This window comes from Salmo salar, chromosome ssa13 (genome assembly GCF_905237065.1).
Source record: "Salmo salar chromosome ssa13, Ssal_v3.1, whole genome shotgun sequence".
Taxonomy (NCBI): Eukaryota; Metazoa; Chordata; class Actinopteri; order Salmoniformes; family Salmonidae; genus Salmo; species Salmo salar.
Genome location: NC_059454.1, coordinates 22510368 through 22530880, shown reverse-complemented (window position 1 = coordinate 22530880; position 20513 = coordinate 22510368). Strand labels below are relative to the sequence as shown.

General features: G+C 43.7%; 1 protein-coding gene across 12 annotated transcripts in view; it reads left to right on the top strand.

Annotated features, from left to right (window-relative positions):
- Nucleotides 1-20513, top strand: part of LOC106566616 (serine/threonine-protein kinase WNK2) — a 96225-nt gene that overhangs the window by 38572 nt on the left and 37140 nt on the right. For 10 of the 12 annotated variants that reach the window (XR_006758514.1, XM_045693055.1, XM_014134804.2 and 7 more), the window contains 6 exons: nucleotides 11478-11566; nucleotides 12094-12313; nucleotides 15875-16145; nucleotides 16391-16509; nucleotides 16902-17840; nucleotides 18766-20295. Coding sequence is in view for 11 of the 12 variants with exons in the window: in XM_045693055.1 (XP_045549011.1) it covers nucleotides 11478-11566; nucleotides 12094-12313; nucleotides 15875-16145; nucleotides 16391-16509; nucleotides 16902-17840; nucleotides 18766-20295 (3168 nt within the window). In the remaining variant the exon portion in view is untranslated. The remainder of the gene's footprint in view (nucleotides 1-11477; nucleotides 11567-12093; nucleotides 12314-15874; nucleotides 16146-16390; nucleotides 16510-16901; nucleotides 17841-18765; nucleotides 20296-20513) is intronic. The other 2 variants (XM_014134798.2, XM_014134807.2) reach the window with 2 other exon arrangements.

Below are 20513 nucleotides of genomic sequence, written 5' to 3'. Positions count from 1 at the left end.
TATATGGTCCAAATTAAGATGATCCATACTACTTCTAAAACATACCAATTTATTGAATTTACAGGCAACAAATGATCATGTCATTATGGTAGGAGACTATAACAGTGTTAAGTACCTCAATGGACCGTAAAGGTAATCGCTCTACAAACTATCATCACCATGCCCTTAAGGAAATCACAAATATTATGGACACATTAGAAATAGTGGAAATTTGGAGACTAAAAAAACCCAGACCTAGTGAGATATACATGGAGACTTAGACAAGTAGTCAAGACGACTAGCTTGATTATCTCTCTTGCATCAAAGATTCAAGTTTTAATAGGAGACAGAATGCGATCGGATCATCATCTAATTGCTATTCACATAACTCTTAGATTTTCCCACGTGGACAGGGATATTGGAAATTTAATCCACATTTACTGGAGGACAACTTATTTTTAACTAAGACAAAATAATTTTATAATTGAATTTGTCCAGTATAATATAGGTTCAGCAAATCCCCTTATTGTTTGGGATACCTTTTTAAATGTACCTTCAGAGGTCATTCAATATTCATCAACAATAAAAAAGCAGTTTCTGGCTAAAGAGACAAGACTAACAAGGGAAATCCATGAACTAATAGTACAGGTAGATAGCAATGAAGACGATACTACAGAGATACAAAATAAGTTGGAGGAAAAACAAACTTGAACTTATTCAAGAACGATCTGATGTAATCTATTACAAAAATAAAGCAAACTGGATGGAATATGGAGGAAAATGCACAAAATTCTTCCTGAATTTCCAATACAGGAACGCTAACAAAATAATTTGCAGAAACTCGTTACTGAAGACGAGTCATCTATGATTTTCCGAATTATATTTTAAAAGAGGAAGCTAATTATTTTAGGCAGATGTTCTCTTTTCTGTATCATCCTCTCCCACTGAATGAAGACTGTTAAGGAATTTTTTCCAAATAATATACAAAATGGAAAATTTAACAAATTAAAGATCAGTGCGAAGGCCAAATTACAGAGGAAGCACTTTGAGGCTATTAAATCCTTTCAGTCTGGAAAAACCCTAGATGTTTCATGATGTTCTAGTAGTTGTCGTATATTATCTCCAATGTATCATCCATGTAAAAAAAACTGTCAGATCAGGATGACAAATACCTGGTAAAAAGCTCCATTGTTAGCTTGTTTTAACTACTCCTATAGAAATGGTAGTCTGTCAGGTACTTAGCAGGAAGGTCTTATTTTTCTATTATTAAAACAAGATGGCAAATAGACTGGGTCTTTATATAAAAAAAAAAACTGGAGGCTCCTTACACTTCAATGTTGTGATGCAAAAATACTAGCGAAATGCATAGCACTCAGAACTTAAAGGGTTTTACCAGTATTTTTCATCCTGATCACTTTTTTTTTTACATGGATGATACATTGGAGATAATATACGACAACTACTAGAAATAATAGAACATCATGAAACATCTAAGCCAGGCTTGGTATTTTATAGCGGATTTTGAAAAGGCATTTGAATAAAGTAAGACTGGATTTTATTTATAAATACCTGCATTTTTTTTCAATTTCAGTAATTCTCTTATAAATTGGGTAAAAATCATGTATAGCAACCCCAGGTGTAAAATAGTAAATAACGGCTACTTAGAGTTTTGAATTGTCAAGAGGAGTTAAACAAGGGTGTCCGCTGTCACCATATCTATTTGTTATGGTCATCGAAATGCTAGCTATTAAAATCAGATCCAATAACAACATTTGAGGATTAGAAATCCAAGGCTTAAAAACAAAGGTGTCCATGTATGCCGATGACTCAAGTTTTATATTAAGTCCGCAAGCTAGATCCCTGCAATGTCTTATTGATGATTTGTAAGTTTGTAACTTTCCTGTCCAGAGAGTACAGGAAAGTTATCTAGATCATCATTTACATTTACGTCGCTCATTTAGGAGACGCTCTTATCCAGAGTGACGTAAATGTAAATGATGATCTAGATAACTTTCCTGTACTCTCTGGACTAAAACCTAATTATGGTAAGTGTACAATATTGGAGGGTTCGGGTTCACGCTTTTTGGCCTGGTGGGAGATCTGTCAACATGCCCTTGAGCAGGGCGTTGAACCTGGATGCTTCTGTGTGTCACTCTGAATGGGAGTCTGTTGGATGACTGGTATGATGTAGTTGTTGAGCGGCTTCACTGCAAGTATGTTTCGGATATTCAATTAAAAAAATGCATAATAACATAAGGCTACAAGAACAATAAACTGAAGTTATAGGCTATTTATTAAATTGGTTTGCCACCTCCAGTAGGCTACACAAGTGGCACATTGATTTGCAATGACTCCAGTGATATTGTCATTTCAACATTTATTGTATCAAATGGTAGCCTATAATGGCATATCGATTAATAGGCTTGATGGCCAACAGAGGCAAATGTATCATGCGCCACATTTAATGCCAGTTTCATTGAGGACTTTTCCCCATTTAAAAAGAACCATGCGAGGGAGTTCCCTAACTTGCATTTCAAACTCATGTGGCCCCCAAGACCCTAAAACTGAACATGCATAAAACACATACCATTTTCTTTAAGCAAATTAGAAATGGCCCAAAAACCCGCAACCCACGACCAATACATTTTCACCCGCGACATCGTTTTCAACGTAGCCCAATTTGCCTGGAAAGTTGTGAACATGGCAACACTGGTCAGATTCAATCTCACAGGCACAAATATGACTTGATTCGCATTACCACTGTAACCTCCTGCCCTTTTTGTCATCTGATATTTTGGTTAATTGACTCTGTCACAAAAAATGAAATCAAACGATATCACTTACTAGTAATGCATTTGTTTTAGAAATATTACAAAGCATGCTCATCAGTTTTTATTGTGTTTTTGTAATTTTAGTGGTACAAAAAAAGCCTCATACAATAGGGCAGTGATTGGGTACTAATACAAACCAAACATTGAATATCTATTTAAGCATTGTCTAGTTAATAAATATGCGGTGCTATTATAATATGCTATTATGTATTAAATCACCCAGACACCTCAAAGATAGTCGTCCTTCTGAACGGAGTAGATTTTTTTTTAAATAAAATAAAAAAATGGCTACAGAGTTCAATGGCTGTGATGGAAGAGAACTGAGGATAGATCAACATTGTAGTGACTCCACAATAATGGCCTAAATGACAGTGTGAAAATAACCTAAATATACACACAAAAAACATATTCCAAAACATGCATTTTGTATGCATCAAGGCACTAAGGTAATACTGAAAAAATTACTTGGAAAAGGAATACAATTTCTTTGGCCTAAATGCAAAGCCCTATGTTTGGGGAAAATCCAACACAACACATCACTGAGTAACTGCCTCCTTATTTTCAAGCATGGTGGTGGCTGTATCATAGAATGGCTATGCTTGACATCTGCAAATACTGGGGAGTTTTTCAGGATACAAAAACAGGATAAGGCTAAGCAAAGGCAAAATCCTGGAGCAAAACCTGCTTCTGTCTGCTTTACACCAGATACTGGGAGAGGAATTCACCTTTCAGCAGGACAATAAGCTACAACACAAGGCCAAATCTACACCGGAGTTGCTTACCAAAAAGACAGTAAATGTTCCTAAGTGGCCAAGTTACAGTTTTGACTTAAATCTGCTTGAAGTACTATGGCGAGACTTGAAAATTGCTATCGAGACATGACACCCAACATTTTGACAGATGAGTAAATAATAAGAATATGGAGCATCACAAGGTCATAAAATAGTTAGGTTTTCATTTTCTAACTAGTGCTTTACCTTTTTTTGAATGACCTCTCTATATTAGCGATTCTCTTGTACCTTTTTGTATACTTTTTAGCCAGTAGTTCTGAAAGTAATGCTCACAATCTAAAAGTTGTCCCCGAAAATTGCATACTACGTCACGTGCAGATTTGTGCACCATGTCAATCCTCTCGCTCTGATGTGTGTGTGTGTGCATCTGGCTAGCTGTCACTCAAATGGTGAAGGGTGAAGCTCATTGGCTAGAACTCTATTTGCGAGGGGACTGGCCCACGTGGGGGAAAATGGCGCAGCACAGCATCCAGAAAAAGTTTATTTCAAACTAGGGATTTCGTGGCTAATTACATTTAAGTCATTTGGCAGACGCTCTTATCCAGAGCGACTTACAAATTGGTGGATTCACCTTATGATAATTGAGGTCCGACGGTAATGCTGATCATAGATCTTGCATGTATGAACTACACATCGACACACCCAGTCCAACGCAGGAGGTTAAAAAAAATACTTTGTAGTCGCCAAAGATCCAGAGCATGTCTTTTAACCTCTATGGGCTAGGTGGGACGCTAGCGTGCCACCCGTGGTGCACTCCATCAACAGCAGGTGCATTTCAAGAGCGGCAAATTTGAATCCAAATAAATGTCAAAATTCAAATTTTTCAAAAATACAACTATTTTACACCATTTGAAAGATAAACATCTCCTTAATCTAACCACGTTTTACGATTTCAAAAAGGTTTTACGGCGAAAGCATAAATTTAGAGTATGTTAGGACAGTACATTTACAAGAGTTGTGTGTAATGTTTTGTCAAGTCAAAGACAGGGTCACCAAAACCATAAAACCAGCTAAAATGATGCACTAACCTTTTACAATCTCCATCAGATGACACTCCTAGGACATTATGTTAGACAATGCATGCATTTTTAGTTCTATCAAGTTCATATTTATATCCAAAAACAGCGTTTTACTATGGCATTGATGTTGAGGAAATCGTTTCCCTCCAATAACCGGCAGTCAAGTCAGCGTCACAAATTAAATAATTAAAATTAGAAAACATTGGTAAAATATTATATTGTCATTTAAAGAATTATAGATTTACATCTCTTGAACGCAATCAACTTGCCAGATTTAAAAATAACCTTACTGGGAAATCACACTTTGCAATAATCTGAGCACTGCGCCCAGAAAAATACGCGTTGCGATACAGACTAGACGTCATGTTGGGGAGATCTAAAATCGAAAATACTATGTAAATAATCCATTACCTTTGATTCTCTTCATCAGATGTCACTTCCAGGTATCACAGGTCCATAACGAATGTAGTTTTGTTCAAAAAAGCTCATTTATGTCCAAAAATCTCCGTGTTGTTAGCACATGATCTAAGCCAGCCGGACTTCTCGTCATGAACGAGGGGAAAAAATATATTTCCGTTCGTTCAAACATGTCAAACGTTGTATAGCATAAATCATTAGGGCCTTTTTTTAACCAGAACATGAATAATATTCAAGGTGGACGAATGCATACTCTTTTATAACGTATTGGAACGAGGGTACCCAACATGAACTCGCACGCCAGGTGTCTAATGGGACATCATCGTTCCATGGCTCTTGTTCGGTCAGATCTCCCTCCAGAAGACTCAAAACACTTTGTAAAGGCTGGTGACATCTAGTGGAAGCAATAGGAAGTGCCAAAATATTCCTCAGCCCCTGTGTTTTTCAATGGGATAGGTTTAAAGTCAATACAACACATCAGGTATCCACTTCCTGTCAGAAAATGTCTCAGGGTTTTGCCTGCCAAATGAGTTCTGTTATACTCACAGACACCATTCAAACAGTTTTAGAAACTTTAGAGTGTTTTCTATCCATATATAATAAGTATATGCATATTCTAGTTACTGGGTAGGATTAGTAACCAGATTAAATCGGGTACATTTTTTTTATCCAGACGTGCAAATGCTGCCCCCTAGCCCTAACAGGTTAACCCTATCAGTCCCAAACCCCAGCAAAAATTGGCTTTTCATTTATTTGACTTTATCTGCATGTCCAGCCCTTTTTATATTTAGCCTCACAATTAAGTGTTTTACCATTATTATTTTCAGGACAACCAAGGCTACAAGTAAAACGCAAAACAATTTGACAAAAATTAATGAGATTTATTGTCAAGTTTAAAGCAAAAACGTAATTAAAAATGAATAGCGCGAACCATTTTGGATTTAACATGTGTTTTGTAAAAAGACCCCCTTTGGGATCCGCCCTTTTCTCACAAACACCGCTTTAGCTCAGCACCCATTTTTAATAAGACTAATGGTTGCTTTCTACAGATGCAGAAGAAATAAACATCCAATTGTACAACCCATAAGTCTGTAGCTCACACAAACGTGACCATGAGAAAATTAGCTTTAGATTAAACTCAGTAAGCCCAGTCGATTGGGTTATTACGAAAGAGGATGGTTTGATGATAGCAACTGTATTTATCATGGCTTTCATGGTACACTATTCCTCAATGGAAATTCCCCGTTGAATGTAAGGAAATGCAATGTCTTTCCAAGGAAGGGGTTATGTTACTAGAGCCCCATGGGTTTTGATACTTGAATTACTGTCCAGTAAGCTTGTCATACTAGGGAGTTAAGATGGTTATGACGTGCCATGTGGCACTGCCCAGGGCTGTTCTGGTGACCGTATTACCGCCACACCAGCGGTAGTGAGTCATGAAGGCAGTCAAATTCCACGTAACCGTTTAGTTTTTGTAATTAGGCTTCTCCAAGCTCTGATGCTGCTGATGGTCATTAGTAGCCTAACAAACATGCTGACTGCCTGGTACTCAGCACTCTATTGTCCCTCTAATCACGCTGACATCAATGTAATAGAAATTCTAATCAAACACTTCATGAGAGCTCATGTTGCGCAACATTTCTATAGGCTATGCAATTGCGTGAGAAATTAGTGATGGCTTCTATTAAAAAGAGGAGGATCCCATCAGCTTTCTATAGACTATTCCTATTATTTATCTCAAATGTCCTAATATTAAGCACATTGCTTGTCTTGATAATGGTGTTTTCCCGCTAATGGAACATTTGCGCTTATAGCCTACTGCCGTGTGTGTGTGCATTGCTGTGCTTATAATGTGAAGAAATAGCCTAATAGTTCATCAACATTGTAAGCTGAACATTCTGATCTGTTGCATCAGCCTCATTGCATCAAAAAATTTTTGATGCTAGTGGCTGTATTAATGTGGGATCTATCGCATCCCACAACTGTCCCAGACTATGTTTGGAATATTTATTTCTCGCACAGTATAGAATAAGTCAACTTTTGTACAATGGAGGATAGTAGAATGACACAGGCTAGTGCTTTTGTTGTTCATTAGGCCTACTCATCTTGTTGGCTGACAAAGTAAATGTGGACAGTTCTTCCAATATCTTCAATATGTTCCTCGGAATGGATGCGCGCAGTTGCGTCCCCGGTGTGTTCTTCACTTGTAGCCTGTGACAAAGACCTGATCACGTGAGTGAGAGGTGCTTCAAAACACGCAGGTAGAAGGGAATTCAAATTATTATATGCAGCACAAGGGCACAACAGCCACAAAAGGCATGGATTTGTTTTAGGGGTGTTAGGCCACACAAAGGGGATGCTGCCGGGAAATTTGACGCATTATCAAGTGCTTGTCAAATTGTGAACGAGAGACTGTGTGTACAGCCTGCACAAGAAACAAAGCAGAGCTCCGGCCTTTCATGCAACTTTTTTCAAACCATAATTAATCGCATCATGTATGTTTTAGAATGTATTAAAAATCAAAACGCATAGGCCAACGTTTGTGCGCACTCCCTCATACTTTGGTAGGCTGGTCATGGCTCACATCAACACCATCATGCCAGAAACCCTAGACCCACTCCAATTCGCATCCCGCCCCAACAGATCCACAGATGATTCAATCGCAGTCCACACTGCCCTTTCCCACCTGGACAAAAGGAACACCTATGTGAGAGTGACTACAGCTCAGCGTTCAACACCATAGTGCCCGCAAAGCTCATCAATAAGCTAAGGACCCTGGGACTAAACACCTCCCTCTGCAACTGGATTCTGGACTTTCTTACGGGCCGCCTTCAGGCGGTAAGGGTAGGTAACAACACATCCACCACGCTGATCCTCAACACTGGGGCCCGTCAGGGGTGCATGCTTAATCCCCTCCAGTACTCCCTGTTTATCCCATGACTGCGTGGCCAAGCACGACTCCAACAGCATTAAGTTTGCTGACGACACAACAGTGTTAGGCCTGATCACCGGCAATGATGTGACAGCCTATAGGGAGGTCAGAGACCTGGCAGTGTAGTGCCAGGACAACAACCTCTCAATGTGTACTAGACAAAGTAGCTGATCATGGACTACAGGAAAAGGAGGGCCGAATACGCCTCCATTCACATCGACGGGACAAGTGGAGTGGGTCGAGGGTTTCAAGTTCCTTGGTGTCCACATCACCAACAAACTTTCATGGTCCAAACACACCAAGACAGTTGTGAAGAGGACACAAAAACACCTTTTTCCCCTCAGGAGACTGAAAAGATTTGGCTTGGGTCCCCAGATCCTCAAAGTTCTACAGATGCACCATCGATGGCATCCTGACCAGTTGCATCACCGCCTGGTATGGCAACTGCTCGGCATCTGACCATAAGGCGCTACAGAGGGTAGTGCGTACGGCCCAGTACATCACTGGGGCCAAGCTTCTTGACATCCAGGACCTATATACTAGGCGGACTAAAAGGCTCCTTAACAGCTTCTACTCCCCCAAGCCATGAGACTGCTGAACAGCTAATCAAATGGCTACCCGGACTATTTGCTACCCCCCCGGCTTTGTTTTTTTAACTACTTCTACTTGCTGTTTATTATCTATGCATAATCCCTTTACAAATGACCTCGACTAACCTGTACCCCCGCACATTGACTCGGTACCCCCTGTGTATGTTATTGTTATGTACATTTCCTGTGTTTATTTATTTAATTTAGTTTATTTAGTAAAAAAATTGTATTCACTCTTTCTTGAGCTGCATTGTTGGCTAAGAGCTTGTAAGTAAGCATTTCATGGAACTTTCTATACCTGTTGTATTCTGCACATGTGACAAATAGAATTTGATTTGAAGAAAGTATCCTTTTATATTTCTGCTTTGTTCAATTGTATTCTTCATACTATTTAAGTCTAAATCCAAAGGTCTGCATCATTGGGCTTGTAGGCTATGTGTGCAAGCCAGGAGATGCTAAATGTGTTTAATTAATGGTCAGTTACCTTGAGACTGGCAGTTATTGGCAGTTATTTGCTTGACAATCACCGGCTGACTAAATTCCGTGACCGCTGCAGCCCTATCTAGAACCCCCACCAGTTCTTCACAGATCCAGCCTTGAGGGTGTATTCCACTCCATGCCAGTGAGGAAGAAAGCATGCAGCAAACTGTTTTTAGATTGGGGGGTGGGGGTGTTCGGAGTCATGATATATTTGATGAAGGGTATTGATTTTGCACTCTTTAAACTTGGCAGGCACTGCTGGAATGGAATGACTCACCTTATCCTGGTTTCAGATCTGTGCTTTAGCTGACTATTCTGACTAGCCTTATCAATGATAATCAGAGGACTTGGCTCTAAAGCACATGCCTATGATAAGGATAGTCCGAGCAGTTGGCTAAGGCATATACAGTGCATTCAGAAAGTATTCAGACCCCTTCCCTTTTTCCACTTTTTTTTACGTTACAGCCTTCTAAAATTGATTTAAATATTTATTTGCAAATGTATTGAATATATCAAACAGACTTACGTTATTTATGTAAGTAATCAGACGCTTTGCTATGAGACTTGAAATTGAGCTTAGGTGCATCCTGTTTCCATTGATCATCCTTGATGTTTCTTCAACTTGATTGGAGTCCATCTGTGATAAATTCAACTGATTTGGAAATACTCACACCTGTCTATATAAGATCCCACAGTTTCAGAGCAAAAACCAAGCCATGAGGTCGAAGGAATTCTCCGTAGAGCTCCAAGACAGAATTGTGTCGAGGCAAAGATTTGGGGAAGAATTGAAGGTCCCCAAGAACCGTGGCCTCCATCATTCTTAAATGGAAGAAGTTTGGAACCACCAAGACTCTTCCTAGAGCTGGACGCCCAGCCAAACTGAGAAATTGGGGGAGAAGGGCCTTGGTCAGGGAGGTGACCAAGAACCTAATGGTTACTCTGACAAAGTTGTTCCTCTGAGGAGATGGGAGAAACTTCTAGGACAACCATCTCTGCAGCATCCACCAATCAGGCCTTTATGGTAGTGTCCAGATGGAGCCACTCCTCATAAAAGGCACGACAACCTTATGACAGTTTGCCAAAAAGGCACCTAAAGGACTCTGACCATGAGAAACAAGATTCTCTGGTCTGATGAAACCAAGATTGAACTCTTTGTCCTGAATGCCAAGTGTCATGTCTGGAGGAAACCTGGCACGATTCCTATGGTCAAGCGTGGTGGCAGCATCATTATGTAGGGATGTTTTTCAGTGGCAGGGACTGGGAGACTAGTCAGGATCGAGGGAAAGATGAACAGAGAAAAGTACAGAGATCCTTGATGACAACCTGCTCAGGACCTCAGACTAGGGCGACGGTTCATCTTCCAACAGGACAACAACCCTAAGCACACAGCCAATACAATGCAGGAGTGGCTTCGGGACAGGTCTCTGAATGTCCCTGAGTGGCCCAGCCAGAGCCCGGACTTGAACCTGATCGAACATCTATGGAGAGACCTGAAAATAGCTGTGCAGCGATGCTCCCCATCCAACCTGACAGAGCTTGAGAGGATTGCCAAGCTTGTAGCGTCATTCCCAAGAAGACTCGAGGCTGTAATCGCTGCCAAAGGTGCTTCAACAAAGTTCTGCGTAAAGGATCTGAATACTTATGCAAATGTCACATTTCACTTTTTTATTTAATGCATTTGCAAATATTTCTAAAAAACAGTTTTGGATTTGTCATTATGGGGTATTGTGTAGATTGAGGAAAATAACAATTTAATCAATTTTAGATTAAGGCTGTAACGTAACAATGTTGAAAGCGTGAAGGGGCCTGAATACTTTCTGAATGCACTGTACATATCTGGGACCGGGCTACCAGGCTATATCCACCTGCTATTAAACACGTAACCCCCTCTTTCTGGAAGCAGCAGCGTTGTTTCACTGAGTCTTCTTTACTCTATGCATATCAGTGCCCTGGAAAGACCAGAGAAGGTTATTTATAGCTCCTTTATCAAAGGGAAACCTCAATAGCTATAAACCAGACTACATGCAGTACATATTACCATCTGTATGACTGTGCCAGTTCCTGAAAAGCCCATTTTAAAAAATATATTTTTGTCCATATAGTTGCGGAAAGGGGCTTGATTAAATCATTAACGATCAGACAAGTGATATAGACGACACCTGAAATGTGATATAGGTTTTTATGGAGTCATTTTGTGCATGTCTCCATATCAAGAAAACTCCCAAAGTCACAATGCCATAACTTAAAATGAGGTGTGCAAACTAAGACCACATTTGGAAAGGATCTAACCTTTGGTCATATTTTCATGCTGTTCTGGTGACTAGATATATGTGGCCATCTCGCTCTGTGTTTTCACCCTTTGTTATTTCCCCCACAATACTTACCCACTGAGTCCGGCCTTCCCTCTGAATTATTTGTTTTCTTTTCTCTGTTCTCAGGGAGTGAAGCCTGCCAGCTTTAACAAGGTTGTGGATCCTGAAATCAAGGAGATTATTGGCGAGTGCATCTGCCAAAAGAAAGAGGAGCGGTGAGTGACTGTACCCGCCTCTCGGCCACAGGGCCCCCAAGGTGCCCTGCTGTCCCTCCGCACCTTGCCTCACCTGCCCACGTCCTATCACCCCAGCGATGATAGTCGGGGCTCTCAACAACATTGCAATCTACCCTCCCGAATAATAATTGGTTTGATACGGAGGAGAAAATATCCCTTAGAACCCCCTCTGTGGCAGGTTTTCATACTGAGGTTATTGTGTGCTGTGCTCTCTGTCCTTGTCCTGGCAGCTAATAAACGGAGGGTACTCTTAGATAAGGGCTTATCCTGTTCTTATGGCTGTGTCCAGACGGAAACACTGAAAACATTGGTGCCCAGCGGAGTCTGTTTTTCAGCTCGTGCATGACATAACTATTGAGTCACTTTGTACATTCAGACTTTGACTTTCGTCTCATGAATTTATATTTAATGTTGGCCTAATCTCTGAAATGACAACAGAAGATCAGTTGGAGCCATGCTATGTTATCACAGTGGTGAAGGTTGTTTTTCTTGTTCCTTTCTCCCAGGTACTCTATAAAGGACCTGCTGAACCACGCCTTCTTTGCGGAGGACACAGGGGTGCGGGTGGAGCTGGCAGAGGAGGATGATGGGAAGAAGGCAGCTATCGCCCTGAAACTGTGGGTGGAAGACCCCAAGAAGCTGAAGGGGAAGTACAAGGAGAGTGGAGCAATTGAGTTCACCTTTGAACTGGAGAAAGAGACCCCAGAGGGCGTGGCCCAAGAGATGGTAAGATGGATGGTTGAAGACATGGGTGGATTATAGCGTTAGACTGGTTGAACACACAATCCAAGGTGGAGTGTGAATTTCACCTGCATAAGAATATATTTTAGAATTTCTGATGCTTTGATCCTCATCACAATATTTCTCAAGTCGGTGTGTTTGTCATTATTCATCAAATGTAACCATGTTGGGTTACTTGTCATGTAGGGCAGCAGAGGTCTGTGTTGGGTTACTTGTCGTGTTGGGCAGCAGAGGTCTGTGTTGGGTTACTTGTCGTGTAGGGCAGCAGAGGTCTGTGTTGGGTTACTTGTCGTGTAGGGCAGCAGAGGTCTGTGTTGGGTTACTTGTCGTGTAGGGCAGCAGAGGTCTGTGTTGGGTTACTTGTCGTGTAGGGCAGCAGAGGTCTGTGTTGGGTTACTTGTCGTGTAGGGCAGCAGAGGTCTGTGTTGGGTTACTTGTCGTGTAGGGCAGCAGAGGTCTGTGTTGGGTTACTTGTCGTGTAGGGCAGCAGAGGTCTGTGTTGGGTTACTTGTCGTGTAGGGCAGCAGAGGTCTGTGTTGGGTTACTTGTCGTGTAGGGCAGCAGAGGTCTGTGTTGGGTTACTTGTCGTGTAGGGCAGCAGAGGCCTGTGTTGGGTTACTTGTCGTGTAGGGCAGCAGAGGCCTGTGTTGGGTTACTTGTCGTGTAGGGCAGCAGAGGTCTGTGTTGGGTTACTTGTCGTGTAGGGCAGCAGAGGCCTGTGTGGAGTCCAGGCAGACCGTGTGCCAACAGTGCTCTGATCTCATCAGGGAATGTGCCCTCATGCAGATTGGCAGTGATACGATTTGTACTTCCAGGAGTCCAGTGATTGCGCTTTTCTTTTTTTCTTTCTGTTTGCATGTTTTTTTTTTCCAACGAACATCCGCCATCAGATAAAAGCTGTTCATGCCTTGTGACACAACACTGGGCCAGAGAGGCATCATATTTCTCTGTACTTAAGTAACCCAGCGATAAGATTAGAGTGCTCAGGCCCTTGGTGTGGTTTTATATTTCTGATGGACCTAGCTACTGTTTTCTCCTGTAGATTGTTCTCAGACCACACATCTAACTTATTTCAGACTTTGTCCAAGCTGTTTAAGTGAAAGCAGGTATGTGCTTTATACCAGGTTGAGGAGCACTGGGCTAAAACACTGCCTCTGTAGTGAAACTAGAAATCGTCTCACTGGATGCTTGCAGATGGCGAAGAGGGTTATAGAGTGCAAAGTAGATTAGTGGATTCGGCTGTTTCAGTCACACCTGTTGCTGACAGGTGTACAGCCATGCAAACAACATGACAAATCTTGGCATTAGAATGGCTTTAATGACGAGCTCAGTGTCTTTCAACGTGGCACCGTCATAGGTTGTTGCTTTCAACCCCATTTTGGAATGAGATGTTTGACAAGCAGGTGTCCACATACTTTTGGTCATGTTGTTTACCTCTGTGGTGTTAATTGTAGAAAAGGAAGAAGCTTTGTCTTTATTTTGGCCTGGATTAACTCCATCTGTTTGTCCTCTTATGTTGTGTACCGACTGTTCAAAACGGCCATGAGCAGACTTCTCTTCATTTGTATTCTTCTTCATATCTCATTGTGATGGTCACCAGAGATGTGCCTCAGCATCAGTCTATTCCATCAAGTCAGGAAGAACATCCACTAACTAACCATTGTCATTGTTTGACCATGTCTGGGTGACCTGCATTTTATGGTTGTCTGTGTTTGTATTAGTGAGCTCATGAGTTTCTCTAAGATGTTTTTAAGCTGTGAATAGATTCTATAGTGTTTATTTTACCCTGTAGGCTATTTGTGTGTGGGACAGGCTTGGGTTTGTGTGTGTGTGTGTTAAGCTGTCCTTTTGTCAACGGGCCAGGCTGTCATGAGTGTTCATTTCCGTTGTGAATGGATCCGGCTGCAGTGCTTAGTGTTACTGAGAATCAGGGCCATCGATTATTTTGTCAGACAGCAAGCTGACCTGCTTTGCTCCCTCTATCCTGACATCTCCCCATGCTGGGGGAATTTTGGTCTAGCTGTAACGGTCGTTTTGGAGGAGAGGGGGAGAAAGCGCATCCTCATTGTACTGTGGGCCGCAATCTGCACGCTCCATCTCCAATCACCCCTTGTCACACTACAATGACTATTTTCTCTACAGACGGGCACCATGGGAGATGTAGTTTCTTTATCGACTGGGCCCTTGTCTCCGGTCATGCACTCTGCTACTCAGAGCTCCTTTGGTTTCTTATTCAGGACATGGTTTATGACAGGTTTTATTCAGTTTTGTGTTGATTAAATGACTACATCTTAAATTACTGTGAACAGAGGTCTTAAAAGCAAAATGGTCGTGTTAAAGATATGGGACTTGTAGTCAATGAAATAAATACATTTGCCCACCTGTGCCAAAACAGAAAGCTTTTTGAAATGTTTTATGGCAGGCCATGATTCCTATTAATGAGTCCTTTAATTCCAAACCTCCTTTAAAAAAATAACTCATTATTTTACCCTTACATATTTTCCATGGTCTAAATAGAGGGTCGGCAACAGGTGGCCCATGGGCCCCCACACATTTTTTTGTAAATTATAACAGCAAAACTCCCAAACTTTTAGGAAATCTGTTCCCAAGTATCCCAACAAATGAACATGAAACGCTGTATGCATTATGTGAGTTGAATGCTGTAAACAACACAGAATAAAACAAAAGTCCCATGATGGTAGTGACTGCCCGTTACTACCTATTTACTATTTATTCACATTACTTTCAAATATTTCAGTTGTGTATATTACATTTGTTTTATTTTAAGACTTATTTATTTTTCAAGTCATCTCATCTCTATAGAGCTGCTGTCTGACAGAATCACTATTTTAGTAGCTCTTCAAAGTCAATAAGGCATACTTTTGACTGCTGAATACCAACTATCAATCACTTAGATCATGTATTTTCACATGGAGAAGTTGCTTCGTGAGTTCTCTTTCGTTCGCGCGTTCTTCTGTCTTTTACGTAGGAGGCATAAAAGAAATCCAGACTGGACAAGTAGGCGCGCAATGGATTATGGCCTTTGTAGTTAATTGCCCCATTTTCCTACTACATCGCAGTTTGTGCTTGATTGAATTTATCTCTAGAGAAACTGTGTATTGAGCGCACAGAAGTAGAGAAAAACGATGTTAGTCAATTAGTTGTTTAAAAAATGAAAAATAACTGACGATTTGTGTTAATCGCTTAGTACTACTGTTTGGGTTGTGGTCAATTTGCAGTGTACAAATTATAATTATGTTCCAGCCCCACTAATATTTTCTCCAATAAAAATCGGCCCGCGGCTGAGTCTAGTTGCCTTCCCCCTGGTTTAAATGCACCTGTCCTTTATCCTGTCGTATTCTACACAGAGGCAGACTGTCTGAACCCTCTGAACCCAGCTTTTAAATCCCCCCCCTTTCTCAAAATAGATTCTCCATCTCTTCCCTTTCCTGCTCCCTCCTCCCATCTCTCTCCTGTTTTCTCTCCTCTTCCTCTAACACATTGACTCTAAAAATACTCTTCTTCCTACACTCCTCTCCCCGATAGGTGGAATCTGGGTTCTTCCATGAGAGTGATGCTAAGATCGTGGGGAAGTCTATCCGAGACCGTGTAGCGCTGATCAAATGGAGGAGAGAGAGGTCTGTATTGGCAGGACCTACAGTGGACATAGGAGAGGCAGGACTCGGGGCCCAGTCAGCCCCAGCCCAGGGGGCCTCTGCTGGGGCTACACAGGCAGTACAGCCCCCTCTGCTGGAGCCAGAGGCAGACCAGCACGCCAGGCTGTGTAACCTTCCAGCCAGCGCCACCTCTGTCACATGTGAGACACCACTGACACACACATCATGCGGAATGACATGCAACGAGTGAATCCACACTAGACTTACACCTCCCCCTGTCACATACACTTGACACCGTGCTCTCTGTCACGCGGTGGAATTAGTCTTTGACAGTGGAGTTTCTATTATACGGTGGTTTGTTTGTTTATTTGTGTCTGAGTAACCTTTCTCGCTCAGTCTCCTTTGTGTGTGTAAAGACTAACCCCCAATCTTTGTATGTCTGTAGCAGACAGTACGTTTGACAGCGGCCTGGGCTCCGCTGTGTACTCTGACTCCCACAGCAGCCAACACAATGTCCTCTACCAGTCCCTAGTGGAGCCCATCACCATGGCAACGCATCACCAGGTCTGTACCACACACACTCGCACCAAGGGCACGTGCACTATACACAGGGTCATTATCATACCCCACTAATACACACACAGGACATACCATACATGCACGTGCACATAAAGTACATTCTCATTTGCACAGTAATACCCATCACATGCATATGTATGTGGCATATGCTCACACATTTGGATCCTCATTTTATTACAAATGTAATAATATAGGCACCTTTATGTTAATGCCATCCTAAAGAGTCACTGCAGCTCATTTGCTCAGAATTCCCCAATTAATCTCCACCCTATTCCATTTTCATGTTTTTATTGTGTATGTGTCGAATTTCTTCAATCTGTTTTTGATTGTGTTTTGAGTAACATATGTTTTGCCTGTGGGTCCCTGTATGGGCTCAGCGTCACCGCAGTGGTCTATATTTGGCTTCAGCACGCCCCCGCTCCTGTGAAAAGGGTGAGGGGTGGAAAGGAGCCCTAGGGCCAGAGCTCCGAGTGGGGGTAGGAGCAGGGGCAAGGAGAGGGAGTGCCTCTGTCATTGACACTCTAAGGGGCAACAACGTCACTCTTCATAAGCTCCTGCAACCTCTGACCTCTGGGCCCTGCAGCCCACAGAGATCTGCCAGTCCTGCGCCCACATCACCAGACAACCAAACAGAGAGCAGCTCCTCTGAGTTCCGCTCCGAGGCAGAGGACGGCTTCCCTTCTCCGAGTGCTTTGCCTGCCACCCTCCTCCTGGCCCTACCTGACCCCACACACTCTGAGGCCCGGCGTCATAGTGACACTTCTGTGGAATCCAAGACATTGGAAGCCACCAATGCGAGCAGGGTTAAATCTGTGTCAGGTGGGCGGAGGCATTCAGACTTCAGCACCCTGCTGAGTCTAAACTCTGCCCATCACCACCACCAAGGCGCACCCAGAAAGCACCTCTGCCAGGCCTGCTTCTCTCTGCTGCTGCTGAAGTCACAAGAGGGGGGGCAGAAGCACATCGCCTTTCCCTTTCCACCACACCCCTGTGGGGTAGCGACAACCGCAGGGTCCGGAGGGGTGAAAGGTCAAAGTCACATAGGAAGTGACTGCTCTGACCTCTTCTTACTACAACAGAACCTGATGAACATCATCAGCTGTAAAACCACCCTATCCAACCAGGGCCAACCCTCCCTCCTCCACCTGCCTGCAGCCCAGCAGCCTGCCAAGAACTATGGGGATGGGAGTCTGAACTTACTCCAGAGAGGCAGCTTCAGTGGTGGCCACACTACACCTCCTCTGGCCAGGCCCACACAGGACCGCAGGGCCAGCTACTGCGCTGGGGAGCATCGAGCTACCGGGCCCCCGGGAGTGGTAGGTCACACAGGGAGACTAGGGCTGCATCTCACAATAGTCTAAAGTAGCTTTCGCTCAGTGTCTTTCATTCATCTGCACTGAACAGACAACAAAGGATAGGTGAAAGTAATATGGTAGATGCCAACAATGAATTTGCTTTCATCTGTCCAATTCCTTGATGTCAGTGCAGATGTGGTAAAGCAGGTGAGGAGAGGAAGTTACTTTAGAGTATTGAGATGCCCTCAGCTCAACCTGTAGAACTGACTCCTGTAGACTTCACTCCCTGCTTAGACCTGTAGAAGGGGCTCTGTTTTAGTGCTGTCATGGGACTGGACCCTGCTCTCTCTTCTGCTCAGCTTCAAACTACCATAGAAGTCCATGGTTCTACTGGTGCGCTTTGGGACAAGCTGGTTCTCTGGAGGACCATAGATACTGCTGACTAACTGTTTAACCCGCTGCCAACTTGAGCTGGCCTGTTAATGTCTTCTCTTTCTGCTTTACTGACTGAATGCCAGAATGCAAACCCATCCTTCTACACCCGCTCATATCAACTTACCCATGGAACGTCCTCAGTGAATGAACAGATGGCTGCTGCAAACCAAGGGAATGAATGCTGCTGTGTCCCCTCTAACCTCTCATGGCCCCTCTTCCCTTTCCCATACCTCCTTATTGTAGTGCACTCCTGCTGCCTCCTCTGTTAACCCTGCCATTGTCTGGGTGTTTTTAAGAACTTTATTTTAATCCTTCAGCCACTCATTATCATTGACAATCTGTGTATTTGTTTTGGCTCATATTGGTTTTTCTCTTGTAGAGGTTGTCTATATTGTTCCAAGTTTGTAGATTTAGATATTTTACGTCACTGTCAAATACAGTACATTTTAACGAGGGCCTAAAAGCGCCCCCAATGTGTCTTTGTCTTTAACATGTCTCTCTCTCCTCTCAGTCCAGTGCTGTGCACACCTTGCTCCAGAACCATGTGTCTCTCCAGAGCCAGCCTGCCTCTGCCCCGGCCCTGCACACCCACCTGCAATACCTCCAGCCTGGCCACAGCTACCCCACCGCTCCCCAGGTCATTCAGCAGACACCCACCACAGCCAGCTTCTCAGCTGTAGCTTTGCAACACACCCCAGCCTCAGCAAGTTACTCGGCATCAAACGTTCCTCTGCAACAGAATCATACCGGACAGAGCTACCCAGCTCCACCTCAGCAACAGACAGCAATAGCAGCAAGTTATACAACTGCAAATGTACCACTTCAACAGCCTGCAGCAAGCTTTTCAGCGACAACTACGCCCCCGCAGCAGCCACACACTGCAGCAAGCTACACAGCAGCAACAATGCCAATCCAGCGGACACCAACTCCACAGAGTTATGTTGCTCCAGCTCTGCAACAGCTGACTCAAACTGCAGCGAGCTACGCAGCTCCAACTCTGCAACAAAACCCAACACCAGCAAGCTTCTCAGCAGCAGCAGCAGCCTTGTCTGTCCAACAGACTGTATTGGCAGCTACCATAGCAGCAGCAGCAGCAGCAGCAACAAAACCCACACAACCAGTTGCACAGAACTACTCCGCTCCAGTGGGGCATCTCCAACAGACTGCACCCACACAGAGTTGTGCATCTGTAGCCCCAACTGTGGTCCACACAGTACCTATACCCAGTCTCCCTACTCGGACCCCCAGTGTAGCAACACAACCTCTAACTTCTGTTGTTCCTCCCCCAGTCCAGCCTTGCCCAGCCCCACACAGCCTCTCAGACATTGCCATGCCTCCCATTCTGCAGCCTGGCCAGTCTAGTCCCATGCATCACAGCCAACAGACAGTGCAGGTCCCCATTCAGCAGCAACACAGCCAGCAAATGGCACAGACTGCTGTCCAACAGGATAGTCCCATGCAGCACAGCCAACAGACTGTGCAGGTCTCCCTACCCCAACACAGCCAGCCAATGGTTAAGCCTACTGTCCAACAGACTCCAGTTGTCCAGCGCTACCAGTCACCTGCCCATACTGTGCAGCAAGGTTCAACCCTCCAGAGTTACCCCAATTCTATACCCCTGATGGGGCAACAGAACTCTGCTTCTCAGAGCTACCCACCCTCAGCCCCACACATACAACAGGCTGCTTCTCAGAGCTACCCACCCTCAGCCCCACACATACAACAGGCTGCTTCACAGAGCTACCCACCCTCAGCCCCACACATACAACAGGCTGCTTCACAGAGCTACCCACCCTCAGCCCCACACATACAACATGCTGCTTCACAGAGCTACCCACCCACAGCCACACAGGCTGCAACGGTGCAAGGCTACACATCACTCCAACCCAGTGTGATGGGTCAGGCCTGTCCATCTGCTCAGGCTCCACAGCAGGCCGCAGACCCACAGACCTACCCAGTGGCCCCCATAGTGCAACAACAGACTGGGACTACTGCACAGCACAGCCAGGCACAGGTGGCCCCACTACCCCCAGGCCAGCAGGTGAGTTCAATATGAAGTTGAAGGAGTCTTCAATAACTTAGCAAGATGCCCAATTTCAACCTGAGTCGGTCTCTTCATGGAGTGCTTAAGGCTAGGGATCGACATGTAGTTGGGCAAAATTAATTACCCCTCTCCCCAGCCAAAGCTAACCTGGTGGAGAGTAACTGCCCAGTACAGTGCTCCCCTTTGAGTAAAGTTTCAGTTCTCTGACCCTGTGT